Raw genomic sequence first — 21,510 nt, forward strand, 5'->3', positions numbered from 1 at the left:
GTGATTAGGCTACTTTAAAAGTATTTCTCAGTATGTTGTAGTCCTACAACTTGTATTAACAGTCTTATTATTAGCGGTAATAATGATATGTGGTTGAAAATATAGTTATCAAAGAAAATCATATCCTCCACAATATAAAGTTGCAAGAAAAAATGTGTGAACCCATGCTAAAGTTGACTAAAAAGAGGAATAAATAAAAAATGTTTTGGAAATTGATCTTAATGCCTTAATTAATAAAATGAGGGAAAATCCAACTTTTAAGGACACCAATTTCCTTTGTTAATGAATAATGTATTGTAAATAAATGTTCCTTAAAATACAGGGGGCATAGGTATACACATGGGGTACTTTCCATAAGATTATGTCTCAATGCAAATTGAGAACAATTTTGCGAACCATTTGCTATTAGCTAGCTGAAATAAAGGCTAACCAATCTCTAGGTATGGTGAAGGTGATGATGTGGGGCTATTTTAATTCCAAAGGCCAAGGGAACTTTATCAGGATGCATAGTATCCTTAATCAATGAAATAACTGGCCTTTAAAAATAAAAATATGCCCGTCTCTGTGGGAATTTAACATAGGGGTGTGTAGGAGTGTGTATACTTATGTCCCCTGTATTTTAAGGAAGAACATTTATTTATTTACAATACATTATTCATCCACAAAGAAAATTGGTGTCCTTCCTGAAAATTGGTTTGTTTGTTTAAGGCCATTTCCGCAACTAAGGCTATTTAATGGCCAGAGCATTGTGTGTTATAGAAACTTAAATATGTCTATGCTAGTAAGATATTCTAAAACCTTCAAAAGTGGGACCTTACTAAAAACATCAGCTATAGAATTGTGATGATAAAATTGTTGTCTGGTTTTCAAGGCAGGGCAACAGATCAAAATATGTCTCACTGACAGGGGTGTTTTGCAAAATTGGCAAGATGGAGGATCTTCGCCCTGAAAATTTGTTTCCTCATTTTGTTAATTAAGACATTAAGATCAATTTCCAAAAGATGATTTATTATTATTGGGTTGTGCATGGATTCACATACTTTTTCTTGATCAAAATATCAAGTAGGTGATCGCATTCATTCTTTTAATAAATATTTATTAGGGCAATAATATCATGATGTGCTTTGGTCAGTGCTGGAAAAGCAGGGCAGGTGACAGAGGATGCCTCACATTCATTATTTCATTACTTTTCCTTACGTGTTGGGTCTCTGCCGTTGTTATCATTTCAGTATTGGTAGAGATATTTTTGGTTGCCATCATATTGAAGTCATAACTTGACTACACACTACTCCCAATCACGTTTTCCCTTCATTTCCATCGGCTGAGCGGCTTGACACCCCTGGTCGCTGCTTGTTTTTTATTATACTGAATTTCTAACATTTTAGAGAATTCAAAAAGGAAATGGCTAAATAAACTATTTGATGCTCATGGAAATACAATAGGTAACATACAACATAGTAACATAGTTTATAATTAATACATGTTTTTAATCTTTTTGTACTTTGTACACTGTACCTTTAAAGACTGAAGCCCCGATTCAAGGACACACTGACCTCTCTGGGTGCATGGGACGGTGGGAACACATGTTAGGATCATACATGACTATATACTGTGATCCTTTAAGCAAATTCACAAAGAGTGGTAGAGTGAAGCCAAACCAACCCTCTCCGCTCACTCAACAGCCCCTAACATACGACTGTGCAGTGGAGCACAAAATGCATGCTGTCAAAGCATCTGGTGCAGCCGTAGCCTCTGCAGAACTACATGTCAGTACAGAGAGGCAGCCAGAGAGCACAGAGCTCAGTATTGGACCAAAGAAGAGACTCCCAAAAGAATGGGGAGGGGGAGGTGGGGGGTATGTGAGTGAGTGTAAGGGAAGGGAAGAGTGTCAGATGTAAAAGCTAATGAAGACAGAAGCAGTGATAGTGAGAAAGAGAGAAAGAAAGAAAGAAAGAAAGAAAGAAAGAACAAAAAGACAGACAAAATGAAAGAAAACAAGCAACGATGATTCAGAGAGGAGACAAACGCATCCATTTCATCTGCATGTCATCTCTGAAAATGTGTGGTCAGTTCTTGTGAAGGAAACAAACCTCTGCATCCTGAGTACTTCAGCACAGCAATAAAACCTCTAGAGTCCAAATCCACTCCTAGCCTCCCTAATGCATTTATTTGAAATTACATCAAAGGACACTTGCCTATGTGGCTTTTAGTAGGACGATAGATTCAGACAACAAACGCATAAATAAATATAGTGGTGACCGTTTTTTTCCCCTCCCTAGATGCGACACATTTGAACTTTTGTAAATGTGCAATAACAGCTTGTGCTACCATGCAGGGGATATTATCTTTGCTATTCCATAAGCTTCCTCTTGATCTGATTAAATCCATACTCTGGTAACTACGTTCTAAATGGACTCAAACACACGAAGTACGAACAGTCTCCATAGATAGGAGCAGCTTACATTGGTCATATTCAAGGTTATTTATGTATCTGTCGGACAGCTGCGTATGAAGATTTTGCCTCTCAAACTGAGCAAAAGACAAAGCTTGAATAGGTATTAGTCAAAAGCCAGGCTAATGAAGGCAGCCATTGGGGGGGGGAAGTCGTTGGAGACCAACTCTATATTTGCCAAGTCATCAGTTTGCTACAGCAAGGTCAAAGTTCACACGGAAGGCAAGTAATCCTTAAGGCCTGATTCTCATGCTTATTCCTACTGCTATATTTAACTGTTCTTTTCTTCACTATTAAGCCTCCCCATAATTCCCTTGAGACTGCACTAGCTACATCATTAAACATTCCACAGATTTTAAGAAACTGAACATAGCAATATAATTTCAGACATGGACGGAATAACATGGGAGCAAGCAGCTCATCACAGCTAAACCTTTACCACCATTTCCACGTCTCCATTGTCATCCCATTGCTCTCGTGCCCAAAGCACTCACCCTTGTCTGATCCTAGCCTCCAGTTGATAATCTGCAAGCTTACCTCGCCTTCCAGTCTGGGGGGTCTGATGCTTGACAGATGTATTGTCTTGTACTCTCCTGAGTTCAGTTTCACAACAATGGCATCAGCATTGACTATCTGCATCACCTGTGAGAGAAAAGACAAGAAAGAAGTTTTGATTAAAAGCACTAATTAAGGGTGCTTTCATAGTTCACATATTCACAGTTTTTCTCTATTGTCCTTGGGTTCATTTGTGTTTACATGGCAGCATTTATATCGGAACAAATGATATAACAAATCCATGTGAGATTAAACTTTTTCCCAGATCGGTTACATTTGACAGCTGAAGACTATCCCGCAGTCACCTAACACTTAACCCCACATTTAACTTATTAAGAACTCCATGTGTGTGTGTGTGTCTGTGTTTCTAGGCTTACACTCTCTCCCGTTCTCGCGCATAACACCGGTAAAGTTAGCCGCAAAGACATTCGCTTGAAATTCAAAACAAAAGCTAGCTAAATTTCTACTTTGTTAAAAGTTGAATAAACTTGTAGCCTAATGTGTAGGCCTACAAAAATGTTAGCACAAGCAAGTTGTTCTGCTGCAACTGGCCAATTGCTTTCTCACTGCAAACGAACTATTCTAGAGTCCAAGCGGTCTCGGTCCGTTTGTTTTGTTCCGAAACAGTGCGATTGCAGCCTTCACATATAGGCTTACCCAATCGAAACGATAGAGCCAGGTGTGAAAGCACCCTAAGAATACGCAGTGGGGTGTGTTCCAACAAAATGTACGTTTATCAGAGTTGCTCTCCAAAAGACAACAAAGGAAATGATAGATTTTAAAGCAAGCAGACTGTGATAAATGGTAACCAATATCTGGTATGATCACTATTAATATACTATTAAGCTGCTGTGTGAAAAAAGACATGATACCATACAGCCAACACAAACACCTCACATTGTTCCGAGCAAATATGGCAGGGATGGGGAATAAAACAGCATTCTGACTCATGCCAAATACTTTCTTCAAATGCAAATAAAACAAAAGCAGATTCTGTAAATATTACATATGGGTTCATTCCCAGAGGAGAGATCAGGCTGTGGAGGAGAATTAACTGTTCCGACTCCAGAGAAGAGAAGCAGCAATGGTGACACATTCGCTAACAACCCCCTTCTGATGCCACAGCCAATGAGAGAACCTAGTTGCACCAAGGCAGAAATTATTAAGGAAATACTAAGTGCTTGCATCAGTCAACCATTTGTCAAGAGTTTCTGCCTGTAGACAAGTTTGTGATTAGCCAAGAGAAGTCATGGGTTGGCATACTGCTGCAAAGTGAAATGCACATAGTTGGATGCTGTTTCCATGACTATGAGAGAATACAGAATCCTCCATTTCAGAAAAACACATCTTATGTTCTCCAAATAAAAGCTTCAACCACTTCCAGTATAGAACTACAAAACTGAAGTCATCAGTGTATCCTTTCCCCTTCTCCTGGACACAGGAGTGCACACACAAACATACCAAACATGGCTCCAAACCTATACAGTACCTAAGGAATAGTACAACACAGAACTGTAACTTCCAACCAACCAATCAATCTTTCTTTAATCAGGGCCAAACAGAACGAAGGAAAAGAAAACCCTTCATGTTGGTCATCAGCAAACCAACACACACACACACACACACACACACACATCACAACAGCCTCATAAGGGTAATTAGCCCCCCTGACATTCTTACCGACACACACACAGATAAAACAAGGTCATATAAGCTGAAATAGAAGCCATCCCCTTTTTGGAGAGATGAGTGTTGAGATGGAGGTGGAAGAGCAGCAAATGGCTGGCCAGTACATTTGCTGCTTAATTAGCAGCTGCATATGCACAGCACTTCTCCGCAGTCTGCCAAGAGGGATGTCCAAATGCCATGAGTCACTGCACTCATTACTGTGGTGTGTGTGTGCTGCCACCTGCAGATCAAGCTGGAAACAACACACTGCAATCCAGTGAGAAATCGAACATGCTAAACAAGACCCTTCATCTGCAGTGCAAACTATACAAAAACATGAACCAGGTCCCAATGACCAGAATATAATCCCTATAAATGATTAATAGTATTTCCCTCATCTCTAACAAAAAGTATGAAGCAAAAGCTTCACAGCACTGCTATCTACCAGCCCCCCTATAGACCACCCAGGCCAGTACACTTCTGTTTGAGTGTAAGATCTATCCCATAGCTCTCCACCTTCATTATTTTCTCCATTTCACATTGCCTCAATGATGGATCTGAGGCCAGCTGAAGCTGGAATAAACATTTTATTCTTGAGCACACGAACAAGCTTTTTTTTTTTTTTATGTCTTGCAGTTTCTAGGGAAACTCGTTTTGTAAGCAGATTGCAGAGCAACACCTTTACATAACCAAATGGGTGCCATTAATTTTTCAGAGTTCAACTCTGAGGGGAAAAAAAAATTGCATCTCCACTTAAAACTCAGGAAACTTTCAGCTCAATGCACCAGGCAAGAGACATCACTTTACCGTTTGCTGTAAAATTGTTAACAAACATAACAATGAGCTAGGGATATGGTTTAATGATTTGTGTCTGCGTAGACCATTGTGTTTCTGAACATTTGAGAATAGCCATCTCATTCTAATGTGGAGAGATTAAAAATAAAATAATAATAATTTCTTAAAAAAAGACCTGGCCTGGAAGCCAGCATGAATTTAACCCCGCCCTCAATATTTGAGGTTGGGAAATTCGGTCTGGCCTTGCTCCACTGACAAGCTTCTATGTTCGTATGAAAATCAGCCAACCAATCAAATCGTTGTGGTGGGCTTTATACAATGATGAACAAATGAGCAATGGTGCCTATTCATTCACATGACCTGAGTGCGCTTCAGTTGATTTTGTTTACAGCAAAAAGCTTGTCACTAGAGAAGATAGAGGTTTAGATGTCGCCATCACGTCTGTTGTACAATATATTGACAGTATAATAACTTTAAAAACAAACAGAAAACACTGATTAAGGCATTTGTCTAAAAGGATGTTTTGGCTGTTGTCTCTACAGGATTCACGGTAGGCTATTTCGTTGCTCTGATTGATTAGGGCTATCCAATTGTGTGCAGAGGCATTTATTTCCCCTATATCGGTTGAAACACGCCCTATAATCATGTCTTAATGCTCCAGTTCCAGACTCAAATTCTGAATTCTGAATTGAGTTGGATATGTCAGGCTACACTATAGATTAGAGATGCATCGATTGATCGGCTGGTGACCAGAATTGGCCGATTTTCACGCAATCGGCCATGACCGGCGACCGGCAGGTCAGTCTGAGACATGCCGATTTTATGCCGGTCAAATGCACTCGCGCGCCGCACTTGTAACAACACCCAGCTGAGATTGCAAAGTTCGAAGAAGCTAGCAACCAGGGCTGGATGTACAAAGAAAGCGCTAATAGGCTACTGAGTTTTTCTATGCAGCGAATGCTGTGCTTTGCCATATTGCGTGCAATTTACTAAGCGGTCACTTCATTAGGCTACGTAAACATCGCTCATCGCCGCCCGTCCCTGCCGTTAATTGTGTGTCCACAGCTGAACCACAAGCGCAGCTGAACAGAGATAACCGATTGCGACATTAAAAAGAAAAAAAAAATGTAGCCATCATAGGCTACATGATAAGATGTCAACAAGCAGTTCTAGTAGTTCAACTCCACTTACTCAATACTATGTACTGCACGTAGACTAGGGCTATGCCTTAATGCCATAGTCTAGCACAGGGATTCCCAAACTGTTGTACGTGTACCACCAGTGGTACGCGAGCTGCCACTAGGGGGTATGCGAGATGAAAAGTGCAATAGGGAGGGAAAGTGAAAACCAGCGCCCCAAGTGGTTGCGTTCCTATCGAAGAGCAGCTCCAATGTTAAGTCCCATAGACCTATTTTTAAAAAATATATTGTGAAGCCAAATCAGCGATGTTATCCACCAAAAATATTTTTCAGTGTCTATACAGTAATAATATTCTAACTGTGAAAATGTCAGACCCTATTTTGCCTTATTTAAGAAAATCGAAATTGCTCCTTTTGTTTCATAAACGAACTACAAAAGAAGTCACCCTTCAACGTTACTCACGGTAGCATGGTTTGTTTATTAGCCTGGTTAGCATTGACACTTAACACTTACAGCTAGCTCTTCATGAGAGTAGAACCACAACACCAGTTATCCTGACATAAAGGTTATCACCACGCGGTTTACATCACGTTCCGTTATTACAAAAATATGTTAAGCCAGTTAAGTAAATTGCGTATTGATAAATTAGAGATTAAGCGCCCAAACATGTGAAGTCACATGCATCTGTAGTTCCTTTTCACCGTGTTACGACAAAAACTCAAAACAATTCAACTGATCCTAAAAATAAGGTATGACCACTTGAAGCAATAGAGGTGACCCCAGTGCCTAACATATGGAAGGCATTAAATTAAGATCCCAATGTGCACCGAGATATATTTTTTCTAAAAAATAATCCCATCCACTCCGCTAAACTCTAGGAACGCAACCACTAGATGGCGATGAGATTACTTTCCCTCCCTATGTCGGAAAGGTGTTAAAAATGATTACTTAATTCATAATCTAATTGATTCATAAATAATAAATAATTTCGAATCGGGTTATAATGATATGGAAACGTGAAATTAAAGAAAATCATTTGTAAACTCTATAATAGGCTATGTTTTCATTAATAAATAAGCTACCCACAATGCACGTGATTTCCTGCGGGCAGCCAGATTATCTAGCACGTTAGTTTCGTGGCTAGGTAGAAGGCTACGCAAACATGGAAAACTGGCTAAAAACAGGGAAACTGTCCAAAAGGCCTAATTAAAGCGATCGAAGAGGAGAAGGAAGAGAAACATAGCAGGAGACAGGTAAAGTTGAATGGGATGGGGGGCAGACTGATGAAGGTGGAGGTGGAGCCGAGCGCAGGGGGATAGAAGAAGGGACACGACAGAAAAGACTGCGCGAAGAAAACGAAAGTATGATGAGGCATATAGCCCTAGGCTTCACGTGGATTGGGAGACATACTGCCCAAAGCCACAGTGCGTGGTTTGCAGCGAGATGCTATCTAACCAGTCTAATGTTCTCCACGTTTTTTTTAGCATGAGAGCACATAGACCAGTTGCACATTTTGATTTTGTTATTTGTTATCATGTAGGGCGGCTAATTAAACATGATGCCTGGAATGCGTGAATAGAATGTGTTACTTTTTTATGTGTCGGATGGTGGGGGTACGCGAGCCGAGTCAGGATGTAGAAGGTGGTCCGCAGGAAAAAAAAGTTTGGGAACCGCTGGTCTAGCAGATTGGGAAGTGGATGTTGTGAACGTTAACATACGATAGCCTATTAGAAAGGCAAACAAAAGTTAAAGATGCTTTTGACATAGTAGCCTACAATGAAGAAAACTGATGCTCTGAACACTAAATCAGCGGTCTCTGAAAGTTTCTATAATTGATACATTTAACCGGAATTTGGATTTAAGTTTTTCACCGCAACACAGACGTGCACGGTTTTTATATGGTGGAGCACCTAATCAATCGCTATTAGCACTTCTCCTCCCCTGTGTTTGCGTGATAGTCTACTCTCACTTTTCCTTCACCCTCCCATAAATGCATCAATGCATATGAAAATATGTTCCATGGTAGCATGTTCAAATGTATCATGAAAATTGTTTTTGTAGTTTTAGTTGGATATTGGATTTGAGGGGGGGGGGGAAATGGGTGTTCCATAACAATGCATTTATATTAGTAGTGTGTGAAATGAATGTCCCACACTGGGAAGCATTATAGTTTGAGTATATTTCCATTTTTTTTTTTTTAACAGCCAATCCATTATTGATAAGTTGAATACATTTCTATAACATGTTCTATTAAAGAAAAGATAGAAAATAACTATTTGTGTGTGCTGAAAAGTGGCTAAAAGAAATGAAATCGGAATGACTAAAATCGATATCGGCAGGTCAAACTCTGTGAAAATACGGAAATCAACCCAAAAAATTGCAATCGGTGCATCTCTACTATAGATGTAATACCTTTCGAAACAAAAAGGGAAAAATGCTGGATACATGTAGACAAGGTCACAGATTACGCCAAAAGCTAAATAAGAATGGCACTGTGATGTGATAATCGATTATTTATTCATCTTGTAAGGACACCACAAAATGGCGGTGAACGGAGACTATTTTTCCTGTCAATGCCATCTAGCCTGTAGTACTTGCAAAATGGCAGCAATTAAGTAATACACTGTTTGCACAAACAGTCCTTTTCATACCCTTTCTTTACACTTACAAAGTACCATCCCCTCAGGCCATCCTTTAAGATTCAAAGTAAAAAAAAAAGCACAATTTTGGTCATGGTGATTACGTAGGAATGAATTTACACAAATGTGCATATCGTGACGTAACTGACTGGGTCTTCAACCCGTGCCTTCAGGCGCACCATTGCAAACCTCATTCTGATGCAGGTTATATAGACCAGCCTTTCTCAAACTTCTTTGACCTGAGGCCCGGTCATGGCAGACTTTTGGGTCATAGGGCTCATCTACATGTACCCAGAAAGAAGGCTACAATAGCTCTTGGCCACGTTATATTGAAATTTGACTATACAATACTCAATGCCATACAGTGTATTATACAGTCTCTGCTCTGTTTCTAAGGAAGTTCCAAAAAACAACGTCGTTCTATTAAGTTTCGTTAAATAAATAAATAGCCTTCCAACAGGTTGAAGCGGAGCTTTGATACCAACGTTATCGATTAGTTTCAGTTTCTCTCGCGCAGACGCGCACTGAATGAATGCTCATACCACCACTTAATTGTAGGGCTCCATGTTTAATGACATCGATAGCAGAAACGTTTGTTTTCTTTTTTCGTCGATCCGCGGTTTCTTGATCAACTGCGCAGCAAATTATCAGATGAAGCACCGGGCCTAATTTCACTCCACGACTCCGCGGACCAGCAGTCTCCATGTTGCGGACCCATATTTTGAGAAATGCTGAATAGACCACAACCAATTTCAATACTCCGACACGGTCACCGTTAGACTAGGGGGAGGAGGGATGAGAAAAGATCTGGCCACAGTTCTTCCAGAACTTCGTGCCAAGTAAAAGCGTTATCAGTTTGTGTGAATGAAACGAAGCGTAGGCCATAGTGTGACATGTGTAAAACCAAATGGTGTAGAGATGACGCCACAGGTTTTTTTTTTAAGTGAGCCACGTTTGCATGTAGGCAATTTATATTCACAATACTTGGGCCTACTAAAAGAAATATTATTTTATTGCATTTGTATTGGTTGTTTAGAGTAAAAAAAAAACAATCGGTCGGTATTAACGCAAGTTTACAACCGGCAAGTCGGTCGGACTAAAAGGGGAAAAAAATAAATATTTGGGTCGGTTCTAAATTGACAGGGTCGGTCGGGTTACGGCAAACGAAAATATTTTTAAGGATGGCCTCAACAGCATGAAAGTATAATGATATTTTGAGTCAGTGGCTTAAAGTTAAGTAGCGATTTGACACAGTGAGCTTAGTTGTTCTTAGACCAGAGGTTTCCAGAGGTGCTTTTTCCAGAGAATATTGTAAGCTCTTTTATATGGAGGGTACCAACAAGTTTATCCACATCTGTATTTTCATACACTCACATACATATGGCCATTCTTACTACCTTGGCAACAAACTGTCGGTCTTTCTGATCCAAGTTGGCAGTTGGGGCAACATAGTCTTTCCAGATTCTCACTTTGCGCTCCTTTGCAGACCTGAAAGAGACACATGAAAATATACTCAGAGTGTATTATGCTTGCGCAATTCCCATATTACAAACCACAACTGCATTAACTAAACAAAGACTTAAATTGTAATTTGTGACTTGTAATAAACTATCTATAAATTACAACCTCAGACGGTCACTCTGCAATTTCTACTGATCACAATTTCTATATATGCGTAGCACTATGATCTTTTGTGTACCTCAGCGGTCCATACATCGATCTATTAATTACAAGAACGTCTTTCTGTCCGTCTCAGGAACAAATGTTACGGTGCACAGACTACACAGCCATATCTACCGGCAGCCCAGACTTCTTTACACTTTGAATAAACAAACAACAATTACGACTTCAAGGTCCCAAATTGAAAGGAGCGATAATGATCCAGAATTTAAGGACGTTTCAGAATGCCACAAATGCAACCGTGATCAGACAGAGTGTGATGTTACCGGAGGCTATTTTTGAGTCGCATTGTACCAAATTTCATATGATGATGAATCATGCCACAAAATGGTTTGTCTTTTCTATCAAGTTATTCAATAGGCTAATCATATAGTCTTAACTCAAAGCTTTAGGCTTACTTCATTTTGATCAGCTACATACAGACAACAAGTGGCAGACAGATTGTGATGTCATCTGTAGGCTACCAGAGTTTGTTTTCACATTATTGCAAATTTCATACGATGCTGCATCATTCCACAGAATGGTTTGTCTTCTCTATCAAGTTATTCAATAGGCTAAACATATAGCCTTGACTCAAAACAGCTGTTAGCCTACACACTTTTGTAATTTGACTTCGAGTGGGTTTTGTGATCTTTGGTAGAACTTGGTGGAACTTTGATATTTACTACATGGGAGAGTGCAACTTGCAATAGGTAGTTAGCTTTGGTTATCTCCAGGATCTCCTAATATGGGCAAAGATGACAGCTTTGGGTCCTTTTTAGAGGCAAACTTCAGAGTCTATTATCCCACTTACAGCTCACAAATTACCTTCTGTGTGCACAAACTGTCAATGGACTTTTATTTTGAACTGTCACCGTAGACATCAAAGTTCTAGTTCCAGCACCGTGTGGGTGTGGCAAAACCATAGCTAGGCTAAACATGGAGAAGGATGGAAAACTGCTTTTTTTTCTTAGTACATGTTCTGAACACTATACATTCAGAAATAAACGTCATAAGTAAGCAGTTTGTTTAACTTAAACGTCTGCCTTCATACTAACTCCACTGTCAAGTTACGTGACTGATCTGGTTTGTAATAACACTTTAAAATGACCAATAACATTAGCATTACATGCACCGATTCGCTTGGGCTACATAACCTTTATGTAGATATCGTGAAGAATGAGAGGGTCTGTGAGGATTTGATGCACTTAACTTACTGATTAACAACAAAACAATTTCAAGATGACTTTGGGTGTTGTGCCTTAACTATGTGCAAGTGAGTTATTACTTTGTCCGTGATATTAGGCTAGCCTACTACAACACTTAAAGGAGGAGTGGCAATTTGTATATATATTGTTTAAAATTTGTTACGAAATGTAATACCTTGTAAAATCACGATTACAACATTTTAATACCTTTTAGTGCCCATCATTTTTGCTAAGTTGATTTACTACCTTTTAATACTTTTTAAACCCCCGCGGACACCCTGATATCATGGCTGTGCTATTCATTTCTGTAGAGTGAAATACTGACCTTTCGGCAGCTCGAAGCTTCTCTGCACCCTGAGTGTAGACAGCCATAGACCAGTCCACACAACGGGCAAAACCCTCCTTCAACAGTAGCTCTGTGATGTTCCCATTCTGTAATACACAACACATACATGTATTTAAAATAAAAAAAATAAAAAATTAAAAAACAAATCGAGCCCAAATTATATTGCACCTCTTCATTTCGTAAAATGGACATGGAAAATATATGCATTGGCATCTCACTAACTTCCAATACAGGGGGCAATAATCTTGGATCAGGACCACTTATTGGATTGGCACATAAACAGATCTCATAGTGCTTGCCCTGATGCATATATGAACTTATCTCTGTACCTGGCTTGCTCTAAGCACATCTCTGTATCAACTGATTAAAAACATTTATCAAAAGGAGTAGAACAAAATGGATGGACCACTGATCTGGGTCTACATTCATACCGGGTGCATGATGGTACCAAGGATGACTTGATTGGGACAGGACTCCAGGATGATCTGGACATCCCTCTGAAGAAGGCGTGACTCTGTGAAGAACTTTGCCTCAGCAGCAAACGGCTCAGGGCTCTCTGTGCCATCTGCCTCTCGTTTAAACGTTGGACACTGGATATGCACATACAAACAACGGTAACTTGTAAGAGATGAAGTAAAAGGACTACTAGTAAGAGGGGAGGACTAGAAAAAAAACTGTTTCTAGGGAAATCAGGAAACAACCGATGGCAAGCAAGTGGTTTTTAACTTACCTTGACACCAGACAACATGATTGTAACCAGGTAATAATCAGGTAGGAGAAGAGCTCGCACCACACTGCCATCTCTTACATGCTCAATAATGGCTAGGAAGAGTAAAAAAAGAAAGAGATATTCATACAGCCACTGAAACAATCTATCTTTTCAGAGCAAACCAAGGATCCAGACAAACATTTTACATTTATACTGCAATTCATACATCAATGTATAGTTTTTGTATTGTTTACATTACTACTAACATAGTCTGTTATGTTTCACTAGCTAATTAGAAAGGTCTAGATTCCATAAAGGGAAACACATGACTGACTACAGTAATAATGGTAATGTTAAATGAATGACCAGGTACATGTAAAAAAGGATAATAATATCAATATTAAATATAAAAATCAATAACCAAACAAACAAAACAAAAAAAAAAATAATAAATAAAATATGTGACTTCATCGAGGATGAAACACAACCTTCAGATTATCTGTGCGTCTGCTGAATTACAACACCTGAGTGGACAGGTACTGCATAGCTGAACAGCGTGGGTGGAGTACTGAATGGCTGAATGGAGGTAAGTGCCTCACCATTGACAGGTTTTTGATGCAGCGAGTCCACAAAGTTGCGGGGGTTCTCAATGCTATATTTCAGGTCTCGGATGGTGTGGGAGCCGCCCCCCTCTGACCACTGCCCCTTCTTAGCAGCCTTCGCCTGGTCCTCCAGATCACACAGCCTGGCCTGATCAGGACTTCAGTGTACAAGGCCACACACACCCCACACACACACACACACACACACACACAGATTATGACAAACAGAAATTGAAGTAAATGCTTGGCTCTCCAAAACAAAATAGGACAGACCAAAAAACGGAAAAATATAAGAATAAACAAAGTTTACATGTTGAAGGGTACAGGTTACATTTTGTAAGATAGCATAAAGCCCATCAACTAATTAACTTGTGGTATGGTCATACGAAGGGGAAGTAAACACTTGTCAATCCTACTAGCCACTGAGGACATTCAAAACATACCTTTGTACTTCAGAATATACATAGAGTGTCTTAAGATAAAGAGAATTCATACTCTGGATTAGAATAGTCAAGGTCCAGACCTCAATCCGATAGAAATGTTTTGGCTAGATCTAAAGCGGGCAGTACATGCCAGTTGACCCTCCTACCTCTCATCTGGCTGATTTCTGCAAGGAGGAGTGGGCAAAAAGTCCCAAAACTAGATGCGAGTCACTGGTTAATGGATACAGAGGACATTTTGTTGAAGTGAGGGCTGCAAAAGGAGGTGCCACAAGCTATTAACTACATGGCTTCATGTATAGTATAGTATAGTATATATACTTTTTTGATCCCGTGAGGGAAATTTGGTCTCTGCATTTAACCCAATCGGTGAATTAGTGAAACAGCACACAGTGTACACACAGTGAGGTGAAGCACACACTAATCCCGGCGCAATGAGCTGCCTGCTACAACGGCGGCGCTCGGGGAGCAGTGAGGGGTTAGGTGCCTTGCTCAAGGGCACTTCAGCCGCAGCCCACTGGTCGGGGCTCGAACCGGCAACCCTCCGGTTACAAGTCCAGAGTGCTAACCAGTGGGCCACGGCTGCCCATGTATTTTCGTGCATGTCATATTTTGAGTTTTTGTGAGCTAAACCACTTTTGTTGAATATATATAATGAAAATATATAACTTTCATTTGTTTCTGTCTATTATTTGGAAGGTCCGCTTTACAAATTGGGGTTTGGATGTACATTTAATAAGGTTACTTTCATTTTTTGTAAAAAACGTACAAAAAAATGACCTTAGAAAGGGTTTATAAACGTTCAAGCAGCACTGTATACTTGTGTGTGTGTGAAGGTGTGTATAAATAATGCAAGAAAACCAAATAGATCACTGAAATGCATCAGTAAATATTGGTAAAACAGTCTGAATAGATGGTGTGAAAGAATCTACCGTATGGTCTGAAACAGAGTAAAGGCCTTTGCACACCGAGTTCATATTTTCCGGCCAACATTTTTTATTAAAAAATATATACGACAACACATTGTATGTTTTCAGAAGATGCTCGATTTTCTGTGCAATTATGCATTGCTTTGTGTTGCCATGCTCAGTGTGTAACTAGAAAGACTCCACAGAGACATCTTGAGATCACAGTCTTTTCATTACTCCAAATTGTATATCAATATCCAACTTATGTCTCAATTCATTCCACTGGTTAGAAAGCCAAATTACAATTTTGCTGAAGTTTGTCAAAAGATTTTAAATGGGGTTCCATCACAGCGAGGATAAGAGGGCTTTCATGCCTTCTGAAAGGGCTCCTTGCAAATCTCTCTCTCACTTTTTACAAGTACAAAAACAAGGAAAGAAAGAGGAACTCAATTAAAACCCACTCAGTGCACAGAGCAGAGGCGGTGTGTTATGGAGCAGTGTGTTCTAATTGGAGAAGGGAACACATGCCCAAAGATACTAGAGCACCAGCCACATCAATTCTGCTTAAAACCTCATCAGAAATGCAGTGATTTTTTTAACTCTGTACAACAAATGCCACACCTTTAGCAAGTTGTGAAATTCCAAGCACTTCAGCTTGAGTGCCCTTCTTTAAATTCACACCATGAACTCACCAGGTGATTAAACTACACTGAACAGTCGTTGAGTCTATAGTAACTCAACCTTTGGCAGAGAGATCAGCCTTCCAGGTTTTAGTGGAAGCAAAGCCTTCACTCAGAACTGTTACCAAAGCTACAACAATAAAGAAAGCGCATTATAAAAGGTGACAGGTGTTTTTATGTGCAATCTTTTTAGAAGAATTAGGAATATTCAGGATAGCTATTGGCTATGCTGAGCAATCAACCAAATCATGCAAAGAATACTGTTTTTTACATATCACATACACATAGGTTACTCCCATGTCTTCTATGATGGAGACTAAAGATGATATCTTCTGTAAGAATAACGCAATCTTATCTTTTAATGCTTCACCAAAACTGATTAATAAACTTCTGAATACATAGGGTGAGTTCCACTTTGGAGCAAATTCAGTTCTTGGGCCTGAGACTACACCAGACATGTGGACTCGAGTCACATGAGTCAGACTCGAGTCATGATTTCAATGACTTCAGACTTGACTTGATAAAATTCGGTATGACTTGCGACTCGACTTGGACTTGAATACTATTCACTCGAGACTTGACTCGGACTTTGCCTCTTTGACTTGTAATGACTTGACATGTCTCGAAAAATCAAAAAATAAATTTCCTGATTGTGGACCAGCCCAGCGATGCTTTCACTTCCGCGACGAAAAAAACAAAACACATAGTGGACATAAGCAGGCAGAGCAAAGTGATCAGTGATGCTGCTACCACCACACGCATCATGCACTGTGTGTAGGGAACCAAGAGACAGAGGAAGGACCAACATTAAATAAATAGTAGCTTTGCTGTTTTACTTTTACCTTTGTGGTTACTCAGTAATATTATGATTTATGCTGTATTTAATATGCCATATAAGAAGCTTTAGTCTTTAGGGAGAGAATGTAGTTTTTAATCACAAAAACGTAAAATATTTAACCGCAGCAATTTACTAATGTAGCCTGTGAGACACTTCTTCTCGTCACCATTTATTGTAATCATTAACCATGACCTTGGCTTCCCTTATAAGTCGCCACTGGCAGACAGCCTAATAAATTGATTGCAGGCAAATCTGTGGCCTAACACAGTGAAATGCCATCAGTCGTATCTGTTTCGTCCAGATTACTCGGGCATGCTCGTGCGTATATTTCACAGGTATGCGCATGCATATATCGTAAAAGATTTCAAGACAGAAACATTGAACATATTTTAATCTGCATTTATAAAAAAAAATACTGTAGATTAGATTGATGTGTTAAAAATATGATCGATAGTCTAATAATGGCATTATTAAGTGAAGAGTACCTGATGACTTGTTCAGGACTTGAAAAAGATTGGGACTTGGACTTGGACTCGACTTTGATGTGACTTGGACTTGGACTCGACTTGCCCTTCTCTGTCTTTACTTGGGACTTGACTTGACTGCTAAGACTTGGGACTTACTTGTGACTTGCCAAATAGTGACTTTTTTCCCCACCTCTGGACTACACTACCAGCAAATTGCCAAGATGACAGGCATTTACTAATCTACTTAATTATTCAAGTCAAACATCTGTGATTTCCATGTCTACACCTAGAAAATATTAACTTCATTTTTACTAGAGACTTACATATTTCATTAATTTTGGAAGGGAAATGTATACATTTAGAATTGCACTTATAATGGCTGGGGACATAGCTTACTGAGCTCTATTCATAATAACTACAATTTCAATCAGTGTACTCCATGAGCTTTGATAGACGTTTTAGCTTTGTTCATGTCCAAATACTGAATAGTTCACAACTAACTCTCTTTATAGCAAAACATTTATGAAATGTTATGAGGATGAAATGTTTATGAAGTACGATACCAAACACCCTCATTGGCAGTCCAAATAACTGAATGAATAAGTATGGATGTTGTTTGTTTAGCAATAGTCACAGAAAAGTCAGTTGCACAAAGAGGGGACTAATCATTAGCTGGAGATGCATGGCAGGAGAAGTTTTTCAATCATTAATCAGAGTCTAACGTTACTTTCTATTTGGGCAGAGGAGGGCTGCCATATTCCACAGTCAGTGGGGTCAATCTAGGTGTAAATCTAAATCTAATCAACTGTGTTTCTGTGAGAGACAGGAAGAGAGAAAAAGGACTAGTGGGAGATAGGTCAAATAATGACTGGCACTGTTCCCAGCTTAACGTTCAACTGACAAATTTTAGATATCTAATCAGCAAAACACACAACATGAGGGGATTTTTGAGAACAAGTTAAAATTTCAGTGATCCAAAATCAGATATTCAGAAGATATGTTTGGGCTGAATGTTTTCCCCATCTAGCATCTGAGGTTAATAAGCTGAACAACACTGCCATCTGCTGGTAGATATGATCAGAAAGAACAGGTCTAGCAAAGCAAGACATTCCTTCTTTGTTCTAATATATTTTTAGTGCCATTTGACTTATACAGACAGTAACAATATAAAGAACATAATGAGTCTCACTTGTTGCCTCTGATGCCTTCTCTACGGACTGTGGCAAAACCCTCATTCACCAAAGACTCTGCAATGCTCTCTCCTGATGTGTCTGCAGATGGCAAGAAATAGGTAAAGTTGGGTCAGAAACAGTTACATGGAGAGATCAGGAAGGTCAGTTTCAGGTCCCTAGAGTACTTATAACAACTGTTAACATTAATGTTTTTGTGGCACATCCTACTGAGAGTTATTTCTAATTTTGATCATTTAACAGGAGCATAATGGATAGAAAAGTTGCTACAGAACATCAGTAGTATTTAACAGGCAAGTGAGCATGTGTACAGATCTCAGTTTGATTAAGTCTGATGATACTAGATAAGACTAGACTCTAGATTACATACTGTATATGCGGAAATCTGAGCAAACATCCAACACAGCATAGGCATTTTGTTTCAAGCCTGACTGGAATCAAATCTTTTGTCATCAAAATACGCTGACAAAGCATTAATTTTTCTCTGCTGGTTGACATACTTCTATTTTGATCGAGTCACTTCAGCATCAGGCATACAAATCACCTGCTGAAAATAACCATATCAAATCTAACAAAACAAATGAATAAATCTGTAGAGTAAACAGCCATCTGGCTGAGCTGCTTGCCTGAAAATAAGAGGGGTCGTTGTACTGGATGCCTGACTGTGAGTGTGAGACATCCACTACATGTTTTGTTAATTGTTTTATTTACTAATGCAATATCTTACCCTTTCCCAGGTAGACCACACCATACTCCCTCCCCTGGGCGGTCTTTATCTCCACAGTAAAGCACACCTCTTTTCCAATCAACTTTTTCCTCAGATACTCCCGTGCCTGGAAAGCCCATGGCTAAAACACAGAAGAAAAGCACTGTTGAGAAATAGACACAGCATGCTACTAGAGGGGTCGGAGGACAACGCAAGATTATTTCAAGGAATAGTAAATTATAGTAAATAAAAGCATAAAAGTACTAAATAAAAATAGTTTTAAATGTAAGTAAGTTTCAAAAGTAGATAGTGAGGTCCATAGGTAAAGGAAATAAAACACAGATCAAAAGTAAGTGCAAGAAGAAAGTATCTAGACAGTTTGGCCTTAAGTCTAGATTTTTGACATTTTTGATTACATCTGGATGTTGGTTCCAAAGCTGATCTGTATAGCTGCTTTACCAAGTTTAGTTCTGACAGCAGATTTTACCAACAAGCATATCTTCTGTGATTTGAGAGATCTGACAGGTTTGTATTGCTGAAATATGTCTGATAAGTAGTTTGGTCCCCTTCTATCACAGGACTGCTTTAGGAGTGCAATTCTGTAATTTGCTGAAAGTTACTGCAGGGACTTAAGTATTCGAGTAATGTGGTCAGTTCTTTTCATTTTCATAAGAACTCTAGCTGCTGCATTTTGCAGTGCTGCATCACTTGACACTGTTTAATGGTCTTTTCAGGAAGGCCTGTGAAAAGCCCGTTGGAGTAGGCAAATCAACCCTCCTGGAGAATGAGGCATGCAGGAGTTTTTCTTAATCGTGTTTTGACAGCAGTGATGCACTGACTTCCTAATAATCCTACTTTCCCTCCTTACACCAATGTGATGTGTGGAGTAACGGATAGATTGATCAGCTATGGTTATTCTCCAAAACCACTGCAGGAAATCATGGGACGTTCAAATGTTTTGAATCTTAACGGGAGTAGTCCACTGCTCCGTCCTCATGGGACGTTCAAATGGTTTGAATCTTAACGGGAGTTGTCCACTGCTCCGTCCTTTTTATCTTAAATATTTAAAAAAAAACATAATTATAAAAGACAGATACACAGGAGAACTTGCCAATTTTTCTACTTAAGAGGTCAATTCTTCCTGTTCCATAGGCCTGGTGGCATTCATTGCAATATGATCACCACTAAAACCACTGACTACACCTCTAACCTCCATAATAGTAGAGTTAAATATGCTATGAGACATCAGTTCCATTGTAGTCTAGAGTAGTTTACAATCCAAGCAATAGGACATGTAAATCACACAGTATTACATTAGTTTATGTGTAGCCTAAACAACGGCCATAGCTATTGTGACAAGTGATTCTAGTCAAAGAAATCTGACAGTGTGCGATTTCTGTCAGGCTAACTGGATGCAGAGATGCTAGAATTACTGATTCCAAAGTTAACAGAAAGGCATTAATCCAATTGTTCTTAACATTTAACTGATACTAATATAAAGGTAATACTGACACTTAAATAGATGGCAGTAAAAAGAACAATTACCTCATCTGGAATGTCCTTAGAATCTGGCTGGCTCTGGGCAGCTCGGCGGGCCAATGCTCCAGCTCGGATGTTACTCAGGTTTATCTGGCGCTCAGGGGGTGGTCCGCCTCGAGGTTGACCCCGAACAATGATGGCACATCCAGACAACACCTGTGAAATTACCACATAACAGGGCTGTATGTTACCATTTTTTTTTTCAAGTAGCACCAGTGCTACAAAGTAAATAGATGTGTAGCACCAGCCACAAAGTCTGTGGCATCAGTATGAAACCTCTACAATGTCTAAAAACAATCACAAGTAGGACAGTTCATCAATTGTGGTTGGGAACTAGGCCTTCTACAACTGGATTGATAAAAGGTAATGTAGTTGCAAACACCTCACCTTTAAGGTAAAACAACAAAAAACAAAGAAAACCTAAAAAAACATTCCCTGTCAGTCCCATGCAGTTTGACTTTTCACCAGCTATCAGAAATAGAGGTCATGCCATGGAGTTTTTGTGATTTTGTCTTCTACACAAAGGTAACATTGGCTGTTAGTAACAATAGGCTGGATAGTCTTATCAAGTAATATGAAGAACACATGAATGGCTATTCATTCAACACATGCTGGGCCTGTTTACTTTTTATTTCACAGAATGCTGTATCAAGATGACATCAACCTTTTACAACAAAACATCATCATAAGTTATTATACTCACGCTTAAGTTACAGGCTCATTCCATCATTAATATGATTGTGTATTTCCATTAAAGACCATGAAATATGTATGCTTAACTAGCTAAAGCAAAACCAGAAACAGCATAAATGCTACTGATTAGCAGTTGAACTTATGCCGAGCATCATATCTGCATGCATACATACATACATATATTCCATACTAATTCATACACATACTAGAAACTCGTGTTTTTCATTTGCAATTTCAACTAGCCTTCACCAAAATGTGCTTCTGAGTTCCAAAATG

General features: G+C 39.3%; 1 protein-coding gene across 1 annotated transcript in view; it reads right to left on the reverse strand.

Moving 5' to 3' along the window:
- The window catches only part of snd1 (staphylococcal nuclease and tudor domain containing 1), a 137,283-nt gene that overhangs the window by 114,288 nt on the left and 1,485 nt on the right, over positions 1-21,510 (reverse strand). Inside the window, exons 2-10 of the mRNA XM_042078130.1 lie at positions 20,548-20,697; positions 19,024-19,144; positions 18,296-18,377; positions 13,771-13,931; positions 13,193-13,284; positions 12,894-13,052; positions 12,442-12,548; positions 10,647-10,737; positions 2,990-3,094 (exon numbers count right to left, since the gene is read on the reverse strand). Of these exons, the coding sequence (XP_041934064.1) occupies positions 2,990-3,094; positions 10,647-10,737; positions 12,442-12,548; positions 12,894-13,052; positions 13,193-13,284; positions 13,771-13,931; positions 18,296-18,377; positions 19,024-19,144; positions 20,548-20,697 (1,068 nt within the window). The remainder of the gene's footprint in view (positions 1-2,989; positions 3,095-10,646; positions 10,738-12,441; positions 12,549-12,893; positions 13,053-13,192; positions 13,285-13,770; positions 13,932-18,295; positions 18,378-19,023; positions 19,145-20,547; positions 20,698-21,510) is intronic.

This window comes from Alosa sapidissima, chromosome 22, assembly GCF_018492685.1.
Source record: "Alosa sapidissima isolate fAloSap1 chromosome 22, fAloSap1.pri, whole genome shotgun sequence".
In the NCBI taxonomy this organism is placed as follows: Eukaryota; Metazoa; Chordata; class Actinopteri; order Clupeiformes; family Clupeidae; genus Alosa; species Alosa sapidissima.